At 28.2% G+C, this 10,626-nt stretch overlaps 1 protein-coding gene across 2 annotated transcripts; it reads left to right on the forward strand.

Annotated features, from left to right (window-relative positions):
- The first annotated feature begins 100 nt into the window (after positions 1–100).
- Positions 101–6,719, forward strand: LOC112685239 (H/ACA ribonucleoprotein complex non-core subunit NAF1). 2 transcript variants are annotated; one of them, XM_025557071.1, is made up of 8 exons: positions 102–307; positions 1,547–1,672; positions 2,780–2,917; positions 3,450–3,524; positions 3,591–3,665; positions 3,733–3,807; positions 4,474–4,685; positions 5,852–6,719. In XM_025557071.1, the coding sequence occupies exons 1-8, from the start codon at positions 255–257 to the stop codon at positions 6,652–6,654; spliced, it is 1,557 nt and encodes a 518-aa protein (XP_025412856.1). In that variant the 5' UTR covers positions 102–254; the 3' UTR covers positions 6,655–6,719. The 2 variants fall into 2 exon arrangements, with proteins under 2 accessions (XP_025412858.1, XP_025412856.1); XM_025557073.1 differs by lacking the exon at positions 1,547–1,672 and having other exon boundaries at positions 101–307.
- Positions 6,720–10,626: the final 3,907 nt, after the last annotated feature.

The following is a 10,626-nucleotide window of genomic DNA, read 5'->3' on the forward strand; positions in this document are numbered from 1 at the left end:
GTTTGTCTACTTTTTTCCCTCCGGTTTCGCCATAACCTAGAAAAAATAAGACGAACGCTTCGTTTTCGACGCTCACACACGGTCTCACGTGCGCGCGATCGTGATAAGCCACCACGAGTTTCCGACGGTGTTGCATCGCGTGTTGAACGTTTCGTCAACGACTCGTACGCGCGCACTTTCCGTGTCGCCGTTCGCTGTTCGTCATCAATTTACGACCGGTGTGGACATTCGGAAAACCTACCTGCAGTTTGACGATGGACGACGACGACGATCGAATCAGCGACTCGTCCGACGACGGCAATCCCGGGTGAGTGCATAGCATTGTATTATTTGATCCGTAACGGTGTTGCAACGCTTTACAAATGTATCGTTACGCGCGCGACGTGATATTCATTATCGATCGTTTGTAGTCAACTGTAAAGGTGCGATTCCTATGGACGCGCCGCGATTCAAATTTCAGCCGCGTCACACTAGTTTACTTGTCGATAGATGGAACCGATTCCTATGACCGCTCCGAAAGGTGTCAAAACGCTTATGCATATATACATTATATATATTGTTACTTAACGTTACTGCTAATTTTTCGGCTGCTGATATCGACACCGGAAATTTTATACTTGGACCAGTTGTAATATCGTATTCTATTATATTTAAGACGTACATTTATTGATCTCTGCCTAATCTAAATCAATCCCTAAATTTACTCTCATCTCTCCATAAATGTTTTTCAATGAAATACTAAAAACACCTGTCTTCCTGGTTAAAAACATCTCATGTGCCTTGTTGAATTTGTTTAACATTAACCTATTAATAATTGTTTGTTTGTTATCTACTTCTTGTCAAAGAATTAAATTTAAAGTTAACTTTTGTTTTTTGTTTAAAGACATTTTGAAAAAGAAACAGATAATTTTTGTAAAATATGTCTTGTTGCTTACAGAGTATTGCTATAAATGATTTGTCGCAGTAGTCGAGTGGTTATAGGAATTCATATCCAAGCCGCATACTATAGGAATCACACCTTAAATATTCGCACAGGCTATCAACTGTGGATGTACATTGTATGCAATTTTCCTGCCCCAATGTAAATCTGTAAACGTTACTTTATATTTAGAAACGCGTCTGATTAGTCGATTAATCGTTTCTGAATGTCACAACAGTGTTTAAGCATTGGGATTTTACTGTAATATACAAATCTTGCATTACCAAGTAAAGTGTTTCAAACCCGTATTGCAAAACATAATTTCGTTCATAAATTACTAATATTATTTGAAAAAACAATTTAAATATTGACATTTTTATATCACTAAACATGTTATTATTTTTGAACAATTTTCAATTGTATTTCATTATAAATATTGTAATCGAGTCCAATGTTTTTCTATTAAGAATATTTTAAACAAAATAATATTTTCTAATATTAAATGCAAGATAAATAATGATAATATGTTATTAATAAATTAAACAAAAACAAGATTTTTAGTATGCTTTTTGAAAAATAGTCCTTTGTTTTACTCTCATAATAAATATCATTAATTTATTTCTATAGGACCATTATTGTTAGTGGACTTTTTGGTATTGCCAATGAAGAAAGTATTACTGATGATTTTGGTACTTCAAATTCAGAATGCAGTGATGATATTATTATGGAAGAAGTAGATAACAAGGAAATAATGTAAGTAATTTATTTGGTAACTTTTTATTTTGATTATTCTGTTAGAAAATGTTATTTTATTAGTAAACAATTTATGAAATGTAGGTATTATTTGTAATACAAATTTTACTATTCAAGTTATTTAAAATATTTTTAAACTTTTAAATATTATTGAAAACAATAATGAAGGTTTCCTGACTATTTAGCGTAAACACCAATTGTAGAACTTATAAAAAATAAAATAAAATGTTTAGTTTATTTTAAGTATGAAATAATTTTTAAAAATAATTTGTTTAAAGATTTATTTTATAACAACTTATTTCACTTACATACATTTATGAAAATGCATTTAAGATATTATTAAGTTATTAATAATCAGGTGCTTATGCCATGTTAAAGAACTATCCTGTAATCTTATCACTAAGTTTTCATACAATGTTGTAACTGACACTATACTATTATGATTATTTTATTTTTATTATATTTTTTAGTTCCAGAATTTTTTCCTTTGGATAAACAAATAAATAGAATAATTTTATAATTTTAAGCTTTTGAGTTCATCATAATCTCAATTTTTTAAGACAAGAATATTAAAGAATATAAATATAATTAATACCCTAGTAATTTTTTTTTTTTTTTAATATTCTTATAAAATGATGATAATGTAATGATAATAAAACAAATAATAAAAGAATATTAAATAACCATACAAAATAATTAGGTTCTCAATTGTTTATATTACTATTGTTTTTATGATAATATCTTTGTTAATTAATAATATAGGTGAGATTTATTGTTTATTCTTGTTTTAATCAATTAAATAAATATTTTTGTTAATTTTATATATTTAAAATGGAATTATTTTACGCAAGTTTTGGGTAGTTATATTGATTCTCCGCCAAATAAAAATTATAATCTTTACTTTGCTATGTTTTACTATTTTATACTACTACACAAATTTTTTTATTTTATTTAGTGTGCTCTATGAACATTACATTTAATGTTGATGAATTTTAATAATTTATTGTACTAATTTATGTATGATCAATTATAAAATTATACTTATCATTTATTTCCATAACTATGGAAATGAGTCAAAAATAATTTATAATCTGTATATATTTTTAGACATGAAGAAAATAATGACAATGATGCAAAAAAACCAGATAATGTGAACAGTATTGCATTAAAAGAAGATCTCAATGAAAAAAAAGATGAACCAATGGTAAGCACCGAAAAAAGTAGTTTTGGAAGTCATATTTTGGGGTAAGCCAATATCAAACTATTAATTATACAGTTAAGTTTTATTTTCACTGCTCAGGACTATGTCTATAATAAATTAATGTGAAAATTAAACTTTATCTTATGAATAACGAGCAGAGTTTTTATTTATACTGACCGGTCTATCATGCTGAATCCGAGTTAAAAGTATATTGTTCTTAATAATTATCTCCTCAGGTTCCTGAACATAACTATCCCAGATAGATTGAACATGTTCTTTGTAATACAATTTTTGATGTGTTGCAATATGATAAAAATATTAATTGATGTTGAAATGTTAAGCTTCATTGGTAAATAGCACTGTAAATAAATCTTTATTTCATCATATATTATATTTTTCAACTAATATTTTACCAATTTTTAAATAAATGCTATGTTTTTTCTTATTTAAAAGAATCTTGTTATTAGTACACAATAAATTAGTTGATTTTATTAACTGATAAACTTTTTTTATTGTATTTAATACCACATGTTTTGTTAATAAATTATTGCAATACTCACTATAATTTTTTTGCAGCTCAAAATCTACCAATATTGATTCAGAATCGCCAACTTCATTTGCTGTTATATCTGAAAGTTTTGAAAAATCAAGGTATTTATTTAAAGAAAATACATTGGACATGCAATTTGTTTTTTAATTCATCGATATATTTTATAGGCAGGATATTTCTTCAAATAAATCAGTTATATCATCTGAAACAAACAATGTTCAAGAGACCGAATTGGATTCTAAGTAATTTTAATTCTATCTTATATATTAATATAAAATATTGACTGAATTTTTGCTTTTTTGTTTAAAGGTCTTCAGTAGTTGTAGCTAAACGCAATTTACCATCAACTCTCTCTTTGATTTCTTCAAATTATCAAGACTCAAGGTATGAATTTAATCAATGTTTTAATCTTAAATTAAATTATACATATATATATTAAGTTGCAAATTTTTCTAAGATTTATATTTGTTAAATAGCTCATATAATACTTTGACAAAAAAAAAATAATAATAATAATAATCATTTTAGTTATTAAAAATTAATAATATATCTTTAATTCAGTATACTTTTAAATATATACGTAAGTATAATGAAGTTTATCAATAACAATTATTGTTCATTAAAAATAAATAATTTTATGGAACAAATTAATCAACTATGTAAACTTTTAAGCTTTATAAATATTTATTTATATTATCACTTAGGTTAACTTAACAATTAAAAATGTAATAATATATTTTGTTGACTATAATTCCAAATATTTTTGTATAAGTAATCATTGAAGCTTTTAATTCACATATTTATCTTTATACATAATACTGTCAATTTATTTTTATTTTATATTAATGATTAATAATAAACTAATAAATAAAATTATAGTATTTATTAAAGAAATAAAATTATTTATTTTGTTTAATAATTCATCAACAATTTTTATTTGAAACATTAATTTAACACTTTTGAAAATGAATTAAATTTCTTTTATAAGATATTATTTATGTTTTTTATTTTAAAGTATAAATGTTTTATCATATTTTTCCATTTTTATAGTTCTGAAGATTCAAGTAGTGAAGATAGTTGTGTTTCCAATTCTGACAATGAAGGTAGCATTATTTCCGTTCCATTTGTAAAAGAAGAAAATGTAAGAACTAAAGGAGAACTAGACATTTCTGATTTGCCGCCTATTGAAGATTTAAAAATATCAGTTGATGAAGATAAATGTCAACCAATCGGTTGCATAAAAAGTATTGTTGACACTTTAGGCAAGTATATATTATGTATTTTAGTTTATCTTGTACTTAAAAGGTTTTTTCTAGTTTTTAATAGTAAGTTATAATTGAAACTTCAATTAATAATCAGTTCAATTATTTATGTATTCTACCCAAGTTGAATAAATTATTATTATTAGTATAAATTAATTTTATGTATTTACTATATTATACAAATATATCTATGATAAATGTATATTTGAAAAATGGACAAAGTACCAAAAGTCAAATTATATAGTAATTTTATTTAAAACATTTTACATATTATGTTAGTTTGGTAAAAATTAATTGTTGGTAACCTATATTTAACCTTAATATTTAACATCATATCTAACTACCTATCTTCAGTTAGATTTTATCAGCTGTAGCGTCATCAATGGTGGTGTATGTACTATATAGCCATATTCCATGGCTGCTCAGTAGATTTACTTATCTTTATTTATGAAAAAGAGAAAATTGTGTAATATTAATCTGAAATTATTTTACTGTCTTACATCAAATTAATTAAAATTTTGTAAATTATGTTGTGTCAATTTTTAAGAACTTATTATTTTAATAATAAATTATTTTGTTTTATTCTTGACTTACAATGTCTCTAATGTAATAAATATTAATTTTTTAGAGAAAAATTCTTAAATATTTTAAATTCTTTTACCTTGTAATAAAAAAAAAAATGTGTTAAATATTATATAAAAATGAATTTCATAATTGTAATTTATAGTTATTTATCTTGTTCTTCCTAGTCTATAAATTTGTTTTATTGATAAATTTCATATACTAATTATAACTAAAAATTGCCTATAGTTAACGTGATATATTAAATATTCATTAGATAAAATATTAATTCTTAATTTATTAAATAATAGGAATTATTGATAATGATTCTTATGTATAATTTTTCTGAATTGAGTGATTTGGATAGTTCAATATTTCAAATGGCTTGAGTTTTATTAAAAAATATTGAAATATTGTATAATTCTGTATGTAACTTAGTTGAAACAATGCTATATAGACACATAAATTAATTTATTGATTTAATATTTATTATTATTTATTAAGTATAGATAGATATTTTTAATTTTTTATGCTGAAAGGTTTTAATGTTGAAAATTATAAAAAAAAATGTATAGAAAAAATAATTGTTATTATTTATGTTTCAGTTATTGTTGAAGCATTTTTAAACCAGCCGGCATTAGATATTGATTCAGTATTATTTGTGGATCGTGGACAGCGGGCATTGGGAAGAGTATTTGATGTTTTTGGTCCTGTTAATAAACCTTTTTATGCAGTCCGCTTCAACAATTCTGACCATATCAAAAAATTTGATATTAATATCAAAGAGCCAGTATATTGTGCTCCTCAGACAGAATATGCTAATTTTGTTATGGTATCTCAACTTATGAAAATGAAAGGAAGCGATGCTTCTTGGAGACATAATAATGAACCACCCTGTGAATATCTCGATTATTCCGATGATGAAGCAGAACAGCAAGCTAAGAAAATCCGTAAACAGAAAAAACTTAATGCCAAACTCCAAGGAAATATTACCGAAAACGGAGATAAACCACCTAATCCTCCTAATCGAAATATCAAAAATAAACCTTCGGGTAGCAATGCAGTTGAAAATACTCCTCAACGCTCAACTACGAAGAACTCTAATTGGGCGCAAAAACCATATAATCCTCGTCCTCCCAACCCTCCTAACTTAAATCGAGGCCCTAGAAATTTTCCAACATATGCTCAGCAATTGAGTTCCATGGACTACAACCATTCTTATCGTCAACTACAACCATATAATCCATGGTATTATGATCCAATGTATGCACCAAGACATAGTTATCCTTATCCTCCACCACCTCCGCCTCCTTTTATGACACCTGGATATGATTATCAATTACAAAGACCTCCTAATTCATCAAATAATCCTGGTCGATATCCGTATCCTGATCATAATTTTAGATGAATTCTTTATAATTAAAATTATAAATATGTTAGGGGTACTTTTTTTTTTTTTTTTTTACCTTGTTTCTGTACTAAATTTAAATTTTGATTATTTAATATTTTTATTCCATGTTTAAAACGCATATAATTATTTTCGACAAATTTTGTGTTTAATGTATTTTAAATAAATACATTTTTATGATATTCTTGTTCGAAAACGTAACTATGTTGTTTATGGTTATCCTGCCATATCAGCTTTTTACGGTTGATGTTCAATCGTTAAATATATAATGCTCATCATTTTTGTACCGCTGTGCTGTGTATACAATTATACATATTAGTAATAAGTAGTTATAAGTATTTCTTATATTGTAAAGTATTTTATTGTGTATACATGTTTTAATTAATTACATTGTATTTATATTTTTTTACTTAAGAGCTTTCAGTAAGAACTATTATCGTTCAATGATCACAGAATTATATGCAAATTACTTTATAAATTTGTATTTATTATTTATTTTTTTCATTACTCGAAAATTAAAAGCCTAGAAAATTAATATTTTACACAAAATACAATTGAAATAGTTAAACAATAATCGATAAGTATTGAGTTTGGTAACTTCATTTGTTATACCAAGTTCTCTGTGAACTGTAAATTAAACTACATTTAAAACAATAACATTGATTTTTCCTCGTTGAAATAACATGAAGTTCAGACTGAGACAGTAGAATTTTTTTTTTGTTGTGTTCTTTTATGAACCTCATACGTTTATTTTAAATGTTGAATGTAAACCAGTAGTCCTTGTCTGCACCTTCTGAGTTTTGCAAATGAAAACCTGTGCAATTATTGCCATAAGACGTATAGTGTAACTCAAATTGACTACACAAAACCCCTTAAACTCGTTATTGTACACATGTTGTTTACTTTTCAATTTTGCCTGTTTTATTCAATCGTTCCAACCAGTGTCGTTCCGAGGGCAGGGCAAACGGGGCACTTGCCCAGAGCCTCGTGTTTATACAATAATTTATATATATACAACATACAACATACCATGTATAAATAGATTATAGATATATGGATCGAGGACCGCTATTCTGGTGTACCTATAGATTTCGATATAATATTGTAGGGCCTTGAATTCTAATGATGCCCAGGGCTTCGCAGAACCTAGGCATGGCACTGGTTCCAACAGAGAGTAACCCGTTCAAGTACGTATTGAAAACGGTAATGCATTGCGTTGCATTTCACGAGAAATAACGAACAGTACAGTGAATTTTAAGTGCATACAAATAACATAACGCATGTGAGTACACGTGTTGTTGTGATCGACCATTGTTTTTTTAAAAATACTCCAAACCTCAGGTAAGACACGAACACCGTTTATTAGATATATGATGTTTGAACGACAACAACGAATAGAATACATAAACAAAAAAAAAAATCAATATTAAGCAGTGGCGTGACCAAGGAAGGGGGGCTAAGGGGGATAATAGCCCCACTATTATGGGTTGTGTTCATGTGTATGTACTAAGTGTATTATTACCAGTGTACACTAATATCTGATGTTTTAACATTTTAGAACTTCGGTACTAACTGTATGTTGACGAACGACGGTTCGTTTCGGTAAATAGGTTGTGTACGGGCGTAAATTCAGCACAACGTTTTCCGTGCACTAGTCGTTATGTTAAGCAGTGCCGGATTACCCATTAGGAGTAGTAAGCGCCCGCCTTAGGTCCTCACTCATTTAAGGGGCACCGTGAAAACGGAAAACTATATATATTTTTTTTTTTATTTAATAATAACTGTATTTTATTTAAGAATTTACGGGACAAAAGTCATTCCGAAACATAATATATATTAAGTTGTAGGTGATATGTGCAGTAATAATAATAAAATAATTTTGAAAAAAATAGAAATAATATAGTAATTAATTAATTTTTCTTGCGAATAAAAAATTTAACAAACACTATTTTATTTGTTAATAATAATTAGTTATTATTAAAGCTGTTTATTTTAATTATTGGATATTAATGTTAAAGATGTATGTAAAAATAATTTTGTAGGGCTCAAAACTGTAATCGTCTGGAGGCACACAAACGTTTAATCCGGCACTGGTTGAACGTTATAACGTAGTTATTCGCAGTGCCGTATTTAGACATTTTGCGTCCCGGCGCAAAAAAAAAAAAAAAATTGGCGCCCCTTTAAGGGGCCTGACCACGGAAATTATAGGAGATATATCTTCATGAACCTTTTAGATATTCTAAAATCAATGCTGATAGCTAGATTGCTATAAATACATTAATAATATATATTAATAAATTAAATTCATTAACATTAATTTATGATACTGTTATTAAAAACAAAAAAAAATAATAATTTCAAAATAATTTTAAATGTTCCATAATTCAAAAGTGAGCAAATTTCCGACCACAACATTTTGGTGTCCCCAAAAAACTGGCGCCCGAGGCAGTTGAAGCCAGTGCCCCCTCCTAAATGCGGCCCTGGTTATTCGACGGTACTGCTGCAGGTAAAACGACAGCCGAGACGCCAAACGTGACGTAGAAAATACGAAGGAACCCTTCGAAATATTGCAGTCTAGTTAGCACAAAATATTTTATGCAGTAGGTACATGTGCACCGACACGTAAAGGTTCCGAGCACGACGACGCGTTTCATCGATCCGAACTCAAAGCGTTTGAAAATTTACACTCACTTACTAAACGATGAGTTTATCGAAATAACGCAGTATGTGCCGTATACCATACGTGCGCGCAGGGTTTAAAGTGGCAAAAAAACGTGGGTGGTACTCTAATCCGTTCATAATTCTCAGCGTTCCGTATAGCTAATAGACTGACTGTTACTAGGAAATTGATTATAAATACGTATGTATGTTACGAGGTGTTGTTAGTGAAAGATTTTCTTCACCAACTGTTCGTGTCGCGAAAACGTATTAACTTGAAAACTGCTTTCTTATTGTTTTGAACAACAGATTGTAAATATATGTTAACAGAATAAAATAAATGTAAAAAACGTATATATATATAAGTATATATTACTAGATAATTTACAATTTATATTTAACTTATGTTAATTTTGTTCATAGAACACTGTGTAATACAATAATAATGTATATACTAATATATCACCCAGCGATATATATTATATACCTAGTATATATTAATCATTTTATCCGGGCTCGGATTTCAGCATATAAAAAGGTGCTGAACCATTCGATATTTTATGATTTAAAATAAGTGCTGAAACACGCCCTAAAATTATGAAAAAATAGCAAAAAATAAAACAAGACATTTTTTTCTTTTGTTTACAAATCAAAAAAGTTATATTTATAAGCTCTACAGTTTAATTGTAAACTACGAGATATATGAAGAACGTTCGATAAATCAAACGTAACGCAAAAAAACAAACCGCAAAAACAGTAGGTACATCAAAACTTAAATCCCCATAAACATGCAAGATTACGCGGTATGAAAATTTCGATTCGCTGCTCATTCATAAAACGAACGCGCGTATAGCTTTCCTGTACTAGCAGCTATTCTGCAGATTGCTATTTCGTCAACAGTGATCGACAATGCGATTAACTGACGTTGCAGAATTCTGAGCCTTTGTAAATATCAATGAATGTAATCAGGGGCGCCATTTGGAGGGGAGCAGGATGTGCGAGTGTACACCCTGAATTTTTTTCATCTTCAATTATTGGCCTAGGCATCACTGATACATGGCCTTCAGTTTTCTAATCTTTAATGTTGCGCATGCACCGTGGCTGATCAGTAATCACTGCTAATCATGAATGTTGGCCTGTTGGTGGGAAAAAATTGACCTCTTTAATTGCTTGCACCCCCTTAAAAAAAAACTGAAATGGTGCCCCTGAATGTAATATCGCTCAAATCCGAATCGCCTACGGTATCACGGAGCTACGTATACCTATAGGAATCTCCACGTATCGGTCGAGTACGGCAGTAACGTGTGTTTGCAT

This window comes from Sipha flava, unplaced genomic scaffold (assembly GCF_003268045.1).
Source record: "Sipha flava isolate LNK unplaced genomic scaffold, YSA_version1 270_pilon_pilon, whole genome shotgun sequence".
Taxonomy (NCBI): domain Eukaryota; kingdom Metazoa; phylum Arthropoda; class Insecta; order Hemiptera; family Aphididae; genus Sipha; species Sipha flava.

Coding starts and splice junctions, on each gene's coding strand:
- LOC112685239 (XM_025557071.1), top strand. CDS start 255: ATGGACGACGACGACGATCGAATCAGCGACTCGTCCGACGACGGCAAT. Junction 3,808..4,473: donor TCAAATTATCAAGACTCAAG/GTATGAATTTAA, acceptor CCATTTTTATAG/TTCTGAAGATTCAAGTAGTG. Junction 4,686..5,851: donor AAGTATTGTTGACACTTTAG/GCAAGTATATAT, acceptor TTTATGTTTCAG/TTATTGTTGAAGCATTTTTA.